At 54.4% G+C, this 12836-nt stretch overlaps 6 protein-coding genes across 6 annotated transcripts; 4 read left to right on the forward strand and 2 right to left on the reverse strand.

The window, feature by feature from the left end:
* Positions 1-9: 9 nt before the first annotated feature.
* BU26DRAFT_512693 (uncharacterized protein) lies at positions 10-1912 on the forward strand. The gene is made up of 4 exons (XM_033827445.1): positions 10-375; positions 422-525; positions 576-647; positions 699-1912. Exons 1-4 carry the CDS (start codon positions 186-188, stop codon positions 1851-1853), a joined length of 1521 nt encoding a protein of 506 aa, XP_033690734.1. The 5' UTR covers positions 10-185; the 3' UTR covers positions 1854-1912.
* A 259-nt stretch (positions 1913-2171) lies between these two features.
* Positions 2172-3128, forward strand: BU26DRAFT_512694 (ESCRT-II complex, vps25 subunit). The gene has a single exon (XM_033827446.1). The coding sequence runs from the start codon at positions 2217-2219 to the stop codon at positions 2895-2897; it is 681 nt and encodes a 226-aa protein (XP_033690735.1). The 5' UTR covers positions 2172-2216; the 3' UTR covers positions 2898-3128.
* Positions 3066-6067, reverse strand: BU26DRAFT_512695 (uncharacterized protein). The gene is made up of 3 exons (XM_033827447.1): positions 5920-6067; positions 5426-5865; positions 3066-5377 (listed from the first exon to the last, which is right to left on the reverse strand). The coding sequence occupies exons 1-3, from the start codon at positions 6016-6018 to the stop codon at positions 3304-3306; spliced, it is 2613 nt and encodes an 870-aa protein (XP_033690736.1). The 5' UTR covers positions 6019-6067; the 3' UTR covers positions 3066-3303.
* A 162-nt stretch (positions 6068-6229) lies between these two features.
* Positions 6230-8160, forward strand: BU26DRAFT_512696 (alpha/beta-hydrolase). Its single transcript, XM_033827448.1, has 3 exons — positions 6230-6745; positions 6845-6983; positions 7034-8160. Exons 1-3 carry the CDS (start codon positions 6551-6553, stop codon positions 8083-8085), a joined length of 1386 nt encoding a protein of 461 aa, XP_033690737.1. The 5' UTR covers positions 6230-6550; the 3' UTR covers positions 8086-8160.
* A 292-nt stretch (positions 8161-8452) lies between these two features.
* Positions 8453-9556, forward strand: BU26DRAFT_545278 (uncharacterized protein; the record flags this gene model as incomplete). The annotated part of the gene is made up of 2 exons (XM_033831780.1): positions 8453-8526; positions 8601-9556. The coding sequence occupies exon 2, from the start codon at positions 8723-8725 to the stop codon at positions 9554-9556; it is 834 nt and encodes a 277-aa protein (XP_033690738.1). The 5' UTR covers positions 8453-8526; positions 8601-8722.
* A 654-nt stretch (positions 9557-10210) lies between these two features.
* BU26DRAFT_557238 (uncharacterized protein) lies at positions 10211-12383 on the reverse strand (the record flags this gene model as incomplete). The annotated part of the gene is made up of 5 exons (XM_033832435.1): positions 10211-10906; positions 10975-11373; positions 11423-11453; positions 11504-11654; positions 11708-12383. 5 exons carry the CDS (start codon positions 12381-12383, stop codon positions 10211-10213), a joined length of 1953 nt encoding a protein of 650 aa, XP_033690739.1.
* Between the last annotated feature and the right edge of the window lie 453 nt (positions 12384-12836).

Raw genomic sequence — 12836 nt, forward strand, 5'->3', positions numbered from 1 at the left:
CAGACAAAAGCCAATTTTGCTCGACGCATCTTCCATTTGTCCCTTTTCGGACTAGCGTGTTTCCCCAATCCTGAGCCGAACGGCTACCTTCGGTGCTTGCACGCTTCGACAAACATTCGCCGGCTTATGCATCGTCACCCACAAGTCTCGATCATGTTTCTTCCTCCAATTCCTCCTGATCTGACATGAAGTACGCCATGTCGAGAGAAGCCGCACGTCTCTTTTATCGCTGTACACTCGCAAACAGAGCACCAATCGCAACATGCCGTCATTTTAGGAACGCGGAGCTTCCGAGACGGCAGCAGGGGAGAGGCTTCAATCAGACCGCTCTTTTGAAGGTTGTGAAGCCGTATCTCCTGGCTGACATTGGGGAAGGTACGTCTTCAAGTTTCCAAAGAGGAATACGTGCTAATACCTGCAGGCATTACGGAATGCCAGGTCATTCAGTGGTTTGTCAAGCCCGGGGCGCGCGTGGAGCAATTCGATCCAATTTGCGAAGTACAGTCGGATAAGGCTTCGGTTGAGGTACGTCTACAAGGACATCCATGGTAGGGGACGGTGCTTAGCCATGGCAGATCACATCGCGGTTTGATGGCGTAATCAAGAAGCTCTACTACGAGCCGGACGACATGGCCAAGGTCGGAAAGGTGGGTTACCCATCACTATTCGCCAATCTGCACAGAGGCTAACAGCCAAAGCCCCTAGTGGACATCGACATCCAGAGTGAAATCTCCCCAGCCGACGAAGCGCTCCTCAACGGCGCATCCGAGAAGGCAGCAGACAAGGAGACACCCAAACAAGAGACACAGGAAGAGCAGGGATTGGAGGTGGGCAGAAATGATACTAAGGCAGCTACTGTGGACACTCCTCTACCACCACAGCCAGCCCAATCCCTCCCTCCAGAACGGCCTAAAGAGGAATTCAAACCTCAAAGGACACTCGGGAAGCATGCCTCGTTAGCTACTCCTGCCGTCAGACACATGATTAAGGAGTTGAACCTGAAGATCGAGGATATAGAAGGCACAGGCAAAGACGGTCGCGTGCTAAAGGAAGACGTACAGCGGCACGCAGAATCGGCGAACACAAGCACCGGTGCAACCGAACCCTCCCCTGCGCCTTCATCTGCGCCGATACAGCAAGTGGAAGACCATGTCCGACCGCTGACACCTGTACAAGCCGGCATGTACAAGCAGATGACGCGCTCGCTGTCGATACCGCACTTCCTTTACACCGACAACGTCGACTTCACCTCTCTCAACGCCCTACGCAAGAAGTTCAACGCCCACAAAGAGAAATCGCATCGCATAACGCCACTACCCTTCATCGTCAAAGCCGTCTCGTTAGCACTCCAGCAATACCCGCTATTAAACGCACATCTGGACACAACGACCAACCCCGAGAAGCCTCAAATACTAGTAAAGGGCTCGCATAACATAGGCATCGCAATCGACTCTCCTACCGGCCTCCTTGTCCCGGTAGTGAAGAACGTACAGTCCCATTCGATCGAATCCCTGGCGGTGGAAATTGTTCGTCTTAGTAACCTAGCCCGAGCCGGAAAACTCGCTTCGTCCGACTTGAGCGGCGCGACGTTTACACTGAGCAACATTGGGAGCATCGGAGGAACAGCGGTAGCGCCCGTGATTGTTAGTCCGCAGGTAGGTATCCTGGGAATAGGGAGAGCAAGGATGGTTCCCGCATTTGGGGAGAATGGGGAGCTGGTTAAGAAAGAGGAGTGTGTGTTTAGCTGGAGCGCGGATCACCGGGTCATCGATGGTGCGATGGCTGCTAGGTGCGCCGAGGCCGTCCGGGGATATCTAGAGAACGTTGAGAGCATGCTCGTTAGACTTCGATGAGGCCTTCCACAGGGCGAAACAAAATATGAATACGCTTATCCTCTGGTTTGGTAATTCACGATGTTGTGAATGCGCATGGAAGGGCAAGCGATGGACTTGAGGTTGCTTTAAGCTCCATCTGTCTATCCCTTATCAATGACAGTATCATGCAAGTCATGTAGGGCTGCGTCTCAACAAGATTCATCCCTCGATTCAGATTCGACAAAGCAAGCTAGTGTCAGCGATATCGCGCAGGTTTTTGCACGTGTCACGCCAAGAGCCGTAGGGCTGAGGTTGACGTACCCCGCCCAAAGCTCTCGGAGCTCTGCCCACCTACCTCTACTCTCGTCTTTTTACTACACGGCCGATACCGTACCAACCATAATGACGACCATATCCTCCCCCTCAATCCAGCACCTAACGCCCTCCACAACCACAGCCACAACCACGACCGGCGACCCTACCCCCTCCACCACCACCACCGCCGACGGTTTCCAATTCCCCCCCATCTACTCCTTCCCGCCCTTCTTCACACTACAACCCAACGCGCAAACCCGCACCTCGCAGCTAACCTCCTGGTCCACACTCATCCAATCCTACTGCCGCGCACACCACCTCTTCGCCCTCTCGCTCATCGACGCCCTCCCCACGCCGCTCTTCACAAACGCCCAACTCGCGCGCAAACTCTCCCTGCGCGACGCGCGCACCGTGCTGTCCTGGATGTGCACGCCCGAGGGCGGGAACCGCGCGGAGTGGATAACGGCCGGCGGGGGGAAGGCCGCGAAGGGAGGCCAGGGGCAGGAGGGCGAAGGCAGCGCGGTGTGCTGGATATACTGGCGCCGGCCGGAGGAGTGGGCGGTTGCGGTGGAGGAGTGGGTGGAGCGGACGGGCCAGAGGGGCACGGTGTTGACGCTGTATGAGCTTACGGAGAGCGATGCGACGCGGAGGGAGGAGTTTTATGGGATGGATATGGAGTTGTTGCAGAAGAGTTTGCAGGTTTGTGTGAAGAGGGGGAAAGCGCAGATTTTTGGGGCGGAGGGGAGTGAGGGGGTGAAGTTCTTTTGAGAAGGGCTCATAATTTATGGAAATAAGGATGCTTGGATAGTATGGGCATGTGGTACTCGCATATTGGCTGGCTTGAGGACAGGGGAGTTGAGAAGAAAGGTAGGAAGCTCCGGATGGATACTAAATGCTTGCATTCATCATAACTAAGAGCCGTCGCTAATGCTCGCCAGGAAGCTATGGCAGCTGGAATGAAAGAAGCCGAAACCGGCTCATCGAAGATACCCATGCATATCAATGCAAATCAGATTAATATCTCCACTCTCCTCGCCCACATCAAGCGTCGTGAGATCCCCTCTCTCCAAAATATCGCCGAAACGCAGTCCGGAATGCGATTCCCGTGCCCGAACGCCTAGAACTCTAGCCGGCCGTCATCGTCAGCTCGCCGCATGAGCGATGAATAAGGGAATCATTTGCCCATAGCATTAACAACCTCCTCGTTCAACTCCCACTCCTCATCCCAATGCACATACTGTGCCATCGCGACAAACAGCAGCCACTCCGTCTTGACAATCCGCGGAATCATATCATGCTTCTTCGCCAGCTCCCTGAACTTCTCCCACAGTTTGAACTCGCTCTTGTTCGGTTCGGAGATGAGGTACAGCACGTCACCCTCGTCCTCTTCCTGGTTCTGCGAGACCTCCTGGGGTTGGGTATCGATCTTGCGCTTCGAAGCGGTGACGTTCGTGGTGCGACCCTGCCATCTTTGGCAGCGCCCGCCGTTCGCGGTGATGATGTCGTTGTACGTGTCAAAGCCACCAGATACTTTTTCCGTGCAAAAGATAGTCCAGTCCTTCAGAAGGCGGTGCTTATTCTGTTCTGCACGCTCGACGGCGTCTCTGAGCCTGAAACCATGCGTCTTACTGAACTCCCTATCATCAATGGGATGTTTCTCCGGCGGCGGCAGCTTATTGTTCTTAAGCGCATAGTCGAGGAAGGCGCTAGAGACGAGCGTAGGAGCGCAAGCAAGCGCTGCGACGAACTTCTTGGTGCGGACGACTTTGGGCGCACAAAGGAGGTCTACTTTCCTGAAGTCGTCGGTGATGAAGAGGCCTAGTTCACGCATGCGTGCCTTGTCCTTTGACTCCTTGTCCGGGTCGTTAGCCCAGCGCTCGTCCTTGGAGAGAAGCATGCGGTATTTGATGGGCGTGAGCTTGTCCTTCCGGGCCTTCTTGTTCTTCTTGCCGGGTTCTTCTGTGAGTTCATCTTCAGTTGTCGCGTCGTCGCCGTCGACTTCCTCAATCGAGCGTTTGCTTGATGTAGAATCCCGGCCTCCCTTCCTCTTGGACTTGTCAGAGCCCTCATCTACCTTGTTCCGGCGGCCGCCGTGGATCACGCCTCCCTTGCGCTTCATTTCTTTCTCAAATTGAGCGATATCTGGTGCAGACTCGTGTAGCCTCGCATTAGCTCGATCTTTTGCTCCCCGGCTACCCGCTGTACCAGGCGTCTCGTTTTCCTTGCCGCCGAAATGTCGGGCGGGCGCTGGCGTTACCACATCACCCGTGGTCTTCGTTCGCCTAGAGGTCTTCTCTGCTAAAGGCGAGGTGTGAGCGCCCCGATCGCTGTTCATCCTACCCATTGGAATACTTGGTGCAGGCACTCCACCGGGTTGCGCTGGGGCTTTCACAGCCTTTGGCTTGCGGGTCTTCGAGAAGAACATTTTCTCAACCGCATCTCGGTCAATTTCCGTAGAGCCTAGGATCTCCCCCATGTTCGTTCGAGGAGGGAAGTAGGTATATCGGGGATCGGTCATTTTCTGCTTTTTGCATTTCGCATAGCTTTCTTCGAGCCAAAGATGGTTGACGACATCGACGCCCCATTCCTCGGCTGCCTCGCATTTCTCGCTGTTTTTGTGCGCTGTAATGAGATGCGTGTTGTCCTGCTTGAAGGTCTTGGTGAACTCTGCGCCGCAAGCTTTGACCAGGTTCTCGAGGTAGACGCGCGCTTCCCCCGTGTAGCTGGAGATACTGATCTTGTAATCCTGAAAGCCGGCAATACCGTCGCGAGGTCGGGGATAATGCATCATGCGGCGCATTGGGTTCGTCCAGGTGTCGTGGGTGATGAGGAAGTAGAGCCAGCTGAGATTGCCCACATCCTTATTCGCTTGCGATGCCTTGACATAATCTTCACCATCCCGGTAGTTGCATACGTAGATGTGCGCTTCCTCTATGCTTGTTGTGATCTGCCCACCGCCGGCTTTGATCAGACCGGTAATGACGCCTTTGAGGTGTTCGTTCAGGTTGAGATCCTCTCCAAGCATGACCTTCTTGCTGTCAAATGCTCTGATTGCTCGAGGGCTCTCTAAGTGTGCAGGCGGTGTCGGAGGGAATGCATCGTTTGGATCTGGGTTTGTAGCTTCACGAATCTGCGGGCTGGTCTTGGTTGCGGGTATCGGGCCGGCTTCTATGTTGAGGATCTCTGGATCAGGGAGGGTATATGGTCGCTCGTTTATCCTTCGACCAACCTTGAGGCAATCGTCGAACCTGCAGCTGTTAGCTCTGTAGTCGTTGGGCAAACTGCTGGAAGCCTACCAGTGGGGTAACACAATTTGGCAGCGCAGCCTCTTGTTCACGGCGAGCTGACACCTCTCATCGTCCATATTGAGCGCGATAAGATGTGTGGTGAGCTTCGATAGGGTAGCGGTGAACTGCCCTCCAGTAGCAAACACGCCACCCGCAATAGCATCTTGGTCCCCAGGCGGTATGTCCCCACAACACACTACCACGTCGCTCATGAACAGCGCAGGATCCGGGCTGTATGCCCGAGGGTTCTTGATCTTGTTGGTCTTCAAGCATCCGTCCACCCATGCCGGCTTCACGACGTGTATCATCAGGTCCAACGCGCGATGGTAGTCCGGGAAGTCTGAGGTCGCCGAAATAATGTAGGTAACCTCTTCAAGCCTGTCAATGCGCCCGACGGAGCTGTCAAATGGTAGGACGGCGCCGCCATTTGTGGTAATGTCATCAGTCAACTGCGCAGAGATCGTTAGCACCTGGGCTTGGACGGAGAACACGCGTAGACGTACCGTGCGGATGCGCTCTTCGGAAAGGGACGTAGGAACGATGGTAAATGTGAGATCTTGGAACAGAGCCTGTGAGGCGTCTAGCATAGTAGTGTCCTCCATGGCGGCGGTGAAGGGTGGAACGCAGGTTCGTGATGTGCGTTGATATGATTGCGGCGAGGTGTCGTACTGGAGTGTGCAAGGGCGCGTTTTAGGCATGGTCGCGCTTGGCCCAATCGCGTTCCTCACGTGATGCCCCGCCTCTTGCGTCCCGGTCGCTCACGGTGAGATATCGCTGACATTTTCTCATCCTGGTATGTTCCAATGGGTTATCCGTTCATTCGGGCTTGGACTGAAACACTGCTTGTTATCAGGACGATATACGAGGTTACTCTCCAGCAGTGGTTCAGAAAGATGTGGAGCTTTACCTCGGCCCGTTCCCAAAGCCGGCAATTCATATTGATCTTGACGTCTTCCATCCAAGTTTCTTCTACCATCCCAAAACTAATTTGACAACGCGGTCTGCGTTGCTTGCCCGAGTGGAATTCGGGTTTCGCATCTCGTTATCGCCCATCTTCAATTCGGTTTCCAGCTATAGATCGGGAATCGCAGCCGACTTCTGAGAGCCTTGTGCTTCCCTCCCCGATAGCCTACAATGTCTTCAGAGTTCTTCCGGATCGAAGAGCACGTGTTAGAAGGCTCGCACATTCGCGGATTCCCTCGAACCACGTCTACAACTCAGGAAGAGATCCTGCATCTAGCTATCAAGCAGTATACTCCGCTGAGCAACCCCAACCCGAAATCTGGAGACATCACAATTATCGCGGCGCATGCGAATGGATTTCCCAAGGTAAAGGAAATTCCATTTTATGGGTATTTGCATGAATGCACTGCACCTGCCCATCTCCTTTCGCAAATCCAGTTTGAGCGCCTAGGCTGAAAGTGATAGGAACTGTACGAGCCACTGTGGGACGAACTCGTGAAGATATCAAGACAGCATGGCTTTGGTATCCGCGGCATCTGGATAGCAGACGTTGTTCACCAAGGGTGGAGTGGTGTCCTAAATGAGGGCAAACTTGGAAACGACCGTAAGCTTCATTGCTTGTCAGTCTCCTCTAAATAGGCTAACTGCGATTAGCGGCATGGCTTGACCATAGCCGGGACCTTCTCCACATGGTTAATGTATTCCGGAAAGACATGCCTCGACCAATAATTGGTGTAGGCCACAGCATGGGCGGCTGTCAACTTGCCAATCTGGCTTTGCTCCATCCACGATTATTCGAAACACTTATTCTCGTGGATCCCGTAATCCAGCGTATGGTATCTCTCAATGGCAACGTTGGGCCCGCCTTTTCTTCCGCCATGCGCCGTGATAGATGGCCGTCTCGCGAAGAAGCTGCGAAGTCGATGCTAAGGAATAAGTTCTATCAAGCCTGGGATCCCCGAGTATTCGACCGCTGGATCAAATTCGGTCTACGCGATCTACCAACGGGCCTCTACATGGAGCCCACATCTACGCCAGGCCCCGTCCCAGCTGTTGTATCCAGCGAACCTACCACCACCCCGAACCGGCCTCAGCCCAAGGAAGTCACCCTCACCACAACGAAACACCAAGAGGTCATGACCTTCTTGCGCCCCAACTTTGCCTTCCGCCCCGGTGTCGACAAAGAGCCCTCCTCCTCGGTATACTCTCTCGCCAACCTCACGGCTCTTAACCGACGAACGCATCCGGACCTAGTACCCTGCCCTGTCCCACAAACCCCGTTCTACCGCGGTGAATCAATGTTGGTCTTCCAACAACTACCACACCTGCGCCCTTCCGTCCTCTACATCTTTGGCGAACTGTCCTTCCTTTCCGACCCAGAGTGGATCAAGGAAAAGTTGAGCATGACTGGCACTGGGGTTGGAGGAAATGGCGGCGTAAAAGAAGGACGGGTGGCGGAGATCACGGTGAAGGACGCAGGGCATCTTATTCCAATGGAGAAGGTTGAAGAGAGTGCACAGCATGTAGCGAAGTGGATTGGGAAGGAGATGGCGAGGTACTGGGAGAACGAGAGGCTGACAGAGGAGGAGTGGGGAAACAAGAAGGGTGTTGAGAGGAGCGTGCTTTCGGAGAGGTTTGTGGAGGAGTTGAAGGGCTTGATGAAGGGGAAGACGCCGCAGAGGAAGGAGAGTGCGTCCAAGTTGTGAGAGACGGGATCTTAGACCATAGACAGGCAGGTATACACAACACCTGAAAATAATTTGATTTTGGTTGGATACACGAAAATTTGACTTAAAAGAGAGCCCAACCGGATTGGGTCCTTAGAGGACATATTTTGGTATCATAGTTTCGATCAACATGTCATTTGCGCGTGCGTTTTCCCATTACGCTGCAGAAAGCATTCTGGAGTAATGCTCAGCATTTGACTCCCGAATGATGCTTGTCGAGCGAGAGATGGACCAATCAGCACATGCTGTGCGCCGCACGCACGTGCCGGCGAATCAATTGGAAGGAGCCCGGACCCACCGTTGCGTTGACAACGCAACTTGGCTGGTCTCCAGACGAGCGGACCACAGCACACATCAGCTTGGCTACATTGACGTCTTCGCTGCTATTCAACCGACAGATTCGAGACCAAAAAGCATCATGTCAGTAGTCCTACCTCAATGCCCTTCGTAATCGACCGTTTCGCACCTTTCCGAATACTGACATTTGTTTACAGCCCACCAAGCTCTACGTCAGGCTATCGATAGGGCGACCGCAGCTTCAGACCGCAACATTCCTCGCCTTACGGCGCATTCCTCCCTCCACCCCTCAAGACACCAATTGCACACACGCCCGAGAATGCGGAATGCTCTCGCGACCCTCGTGCTCCTCCCCGCAATTGCGCTCGCCGCGCCCGACCTGCTGCTAGCCGACTTCGAGCCCGCCGCGCTCCAAGAATCGCTGCCCGCCCAACAGTCCAACGAGACGCTCCTCGAAGACGGCAGCCTCGAGCTGCTCAAACGACAAACAGGCTGCGCATCCGGCTACGCGGCCTGCAACAACCTCAACGAGCCGGGCCTCTGCTGCCGCACATCGCAAGTCTGCTCCGCCGACGCCGCGGGGCACGTAGCCTGCTGCCCGCTGGGCTCAGCCTGCACCGGCACCATCGAGCCCGTGCAGCAGCAAACCGCGCCGGTAAGCGTCACGTCAACGACAACAACATCGCCCTTCGTCATCGCCTCCACAACCACCGGCGCGCCCACGGCCTCCACGGACAACCCCTTCGTCCAGCAAACAGGATCCGCGGCCTCGTACATCCACTCCACGGTATCCAACTCTTTCTTCCCGTTCCCCTACATACCGACTACTTACACCAATGCAGCCGCCTGCTCTTCGGCTTATACGAGCTGCCAGTCGGATGCTGCGAGCTGCACGGCTGCTCTAGCGAACGGCCAGCAGGGCGTTACCATCTCCGCGCCAAATGGCGGCGCCACCATCACGGCGATTGCGAGTCTGGGCCAGCAGAGCGCGGCGAGCATCTGCTCGAGCTTGAGTCAACAGGCGTGCTCGGGGCTGCAGGTGGAGGCTTGTCAGGCCTTCGGGGGCACGGGAGAGGCGAGGACTATGTGCGGCGATATGTACAGGGTGGGTGCGGGGGTTGCGCTGGGTATCGCTGGGCAGCTATTAAGATAAAGAGGCGGCGGTCTCTTGTGCGATTTTTACTGTGGATACTTTTCTCTCGGAATAAATACCAGGGCGGCCTCGGCAAGCATGTTTAGATATCAAAAGCCGTGCTGGGACTGTCTTCCAAGCATGGCAATGGCGTTTGCGGCTTCCTGAAGCGGGATGGAATGAAAGGATAATGGATTAACTGTTTGAGACGAATAAGGGCTCCCAAGTCAATCCAACTGCTTCAATGTGTTTATAGGTATCTTTTTCTGCGTCAAGCCTGATGTTGTAGGTCACGATATACCCTTTGGTCCCGGGTTTGAAGCACATGCTGGCACTGCCGCGCAAATCAAGCCGCAACTAGGGCTTTCAAGACCTCCAAGACCAGGTTCGCAGAGCTGTTGACTCTAGGTAAGTGTGCGTTATCAGAGGACGATCTTGAGTCGGAACTTGCGCGGAGGAAACGCAGTATAGCCAACCTTAAAATGCATTTATCGTCGTCGTTGGCCTTAACGTTATTACCTGGCCCAGACCAACCCAACCAGACGCCATAGAAAAGGTCAAGCAGCCGCTTCCCTGGTATCTAATCGCTGACCTAAACCACGCGAAATCAAAGACTAATCATCCAATCTACCATCCCCCAAACCTTGCATCTTCACTACCCACTCTTCCTTAGAGTCACCCCATCTCCCTCCCCTCTCTCGTCCTCATACTAATGCTCCTCCTCACGGCCAAACTGCCGTTGCTCCTTCCACTCGGAGCCGGACTCTCCAATCTGCCCATCACACCCGCCCCTCCCACAACAGTCCTCTCCTCCTCTCTACTACCACTCCTACCCTCCCTGCGCAAGTAATCCGCGTACAGCTTACTCCCCGTGTACTTCCCCGCGCCGTCGCGAGTGCTGCTCAGGCTTCTCAGAGGCCAGCCTTCCCTCGTGTAGTCGGCGTGACGGAGGATTTGTCTACTCCTCGCATGCCGAGGAGATGCTGTGTGTGAATTACCATTCAGTGCACCGGTCATTTCTTCCTTGTCGACCATTACGACCATGATGACGCCGGCTTTGCAATCTGAGCCCTGGAGCGGTGTGCAGTGGATCCAGCGAGGTTTGCCTTCGACGAATTCTGTTGATCCGCTCGCTACGGACGCGCTGTCGTTGTCGGAGTGGCCATTCTGGTGCCCGCGGGATGCGTGCGTGAGCCACGAGATCTTTGCCGTGACGCCGACGCCCTGCGCGAGCGCTTCGAGGACGCCTTCCCGAACATGCTGCGGACCGCTGATCCTGTCCATGAGCTTTGATTGTGAGAGACCTGGGATACGCAGCGCAGCAGATGTGAAGATTATACGAAGCGAGGGATATGGGCGTACGAGAAGGTACTGCAGTACGGCTTAGCGATGGGGTTGCGCAGGGACTGGAGGCGAAAGAGAAGTCTGGCGAGTCTCACATTCTGATAGACGCCCGGTAGCCGCCCAGAAGGACCAAATTGCGTGGGCGGCCAGATGTTGCCTTCCATCGGCTCATCCATGCCCACATAGCGTCTTGTCGGGAAGTTCGCACGCGTCGGCGTGCTACCACTAGATTCGATCGAATTGCGGCGCGGTCTTACCACGTCCATCTCTTCATCCGTGAGAAGGCCGCCCAACTCGTGCAGCAGTCTCAGAGACGGTTTCTGCTCACCAGCATTGCGGTTCTCCTCTTTTTCCAGGGCTTCTTGATCCTGGTCGAGAAGATGTTTGAACGACTCCAAGCCTTTTCCTCCTTCAAGGAGGTGGCTTATGTCAATCTGGGCTCCGATGAAGTAGCGGACTTTGCCATGGTGATCCATGAGTGGAGCCATCATAACCTAAACGTTTCAGCAATGATTTGTGATTAGATGTGCGGAGAGGGCATACCAGGTTGAGGAAAGGGCTGCCGTCACGACGACTGTATTGGGGTGAGTCTGGGGTCCCATTGGATAGGATGTCTGCTCTTACTAGTTCAGCAAGATCTCGCTGATCTCTTGCCCGTTGTGTAGAGCGTTGCTTATACGCTTCACCGCGGCTTTTTGAGTCCTCGGACCTTGCAAGAACCGGCAGTTTTTCCCAATTACATATTCACGACCATATTGCGTGGTATTGTAGAACTCTACATCAGCGTCAGACAAAACCAACCCCACCAATTGAAGACGAGCAACATACCTTCTGACGCGAACACAATAGGATTATCTGGCTGACTGGGGTCAGTCATGCAATACACCTCTGCAAGCCCCTGTACCATCTCCTTCATCAGAGGTGTGTTGTTGCCTGTAATCTCCTTGATCAAGCAGTCCGTCACGACTGTCACCATCCGATAGGTGATGTATGCTGGTAACGCATCCGTGACTAGCTCGTCAACAGCTCTCCTCGAGAGATTCTCAAACTTTGTGTCCACCATGGCAGCTTCGCTTCTGCACGAGCTTCGGGAAGATTGGCGCGAATGGAGCGATATTTGATCAGCCAGAGCATTGGCGTAATGAACCGCCGTGAGAGCTTTCTGCGATTCGAGGTATCGTACAAGCGTCGGTACGGATTGCGGGCGATACCGATTGAGAAATCCTCTGAAGCGTTGAAAATGCGCGGGGTCTTTCAGTATGACATTGAGATGGTTTGCTGAATAGAGTCGTTCGGTCAGATACTCTGCGTTGGCATCTGAAATGGTAGGAGGCGGCGGTCGAAGGTCGTACGCGGTTAGCTCGTCTGTTGAGAAGCGCTTCGACGCCCGGTGATCGAAATCCCCCTCGCTTTCAAACTCGGCGGTCTGCTCCTGGGCTGCGAATTCGCTAGCTGAGTCGATCTGGGGCAGTTTGTTGATGGTGTATTCGTCCGGCTCACCCATCGATACAAAGGGGTCCCGATATGGAAGTATCTTTGATGGCGCGAAGGTAGATAGAGTTGGACTGCTTGGCTTATGTTTTATATGACCGAAGTGTATATCATCCATGCCGCACGCGGAACTTTGATACTACTCCCGCAATGAGCGAAGACGGGCAGCCGTATCAATTGTATTCTGGAGATTAGCAGAGTTGTCTCTTGGTATTGAGAATGCCGGAGACCTAGGATGGGTTGGCGGTTCGCGAGTCAGTCTTGGGTTATCGGCGCGAAAAGTATAGCAAAGAGCATTGGACGAGAAGCGAAGGGAGAAGAGACTTGAGCGACAGAATGAAAGAAACGGTCGCAAGAGAGCGTGAAGCGGGGAGTAGGCGGACTAAAGGTAAAGGGAACCATAAACTTTAACAGACAGCAGAGATTGCAAACGCCTTGTAAACCGCGAACTAGTCTTGGACGCGAA

The sequence above is a fragment of the Trematosphaeria pertusa genome, assembly GCF_010094035.1.
Source record: "Trematosphaeria pertusa strain CBS 122368 unplaced genomic scaffold BU26scaffold_1, whole genome shotgun sequence".
Taxonomy (NCBI): domain Eukaryota; kingdom Fungi; phylum Ascomycota; class Dothideomycetes; order Pleosporales; family Trematosphaeriaceae; genus Trematosphaeria; species Trematosphaeria pertusa.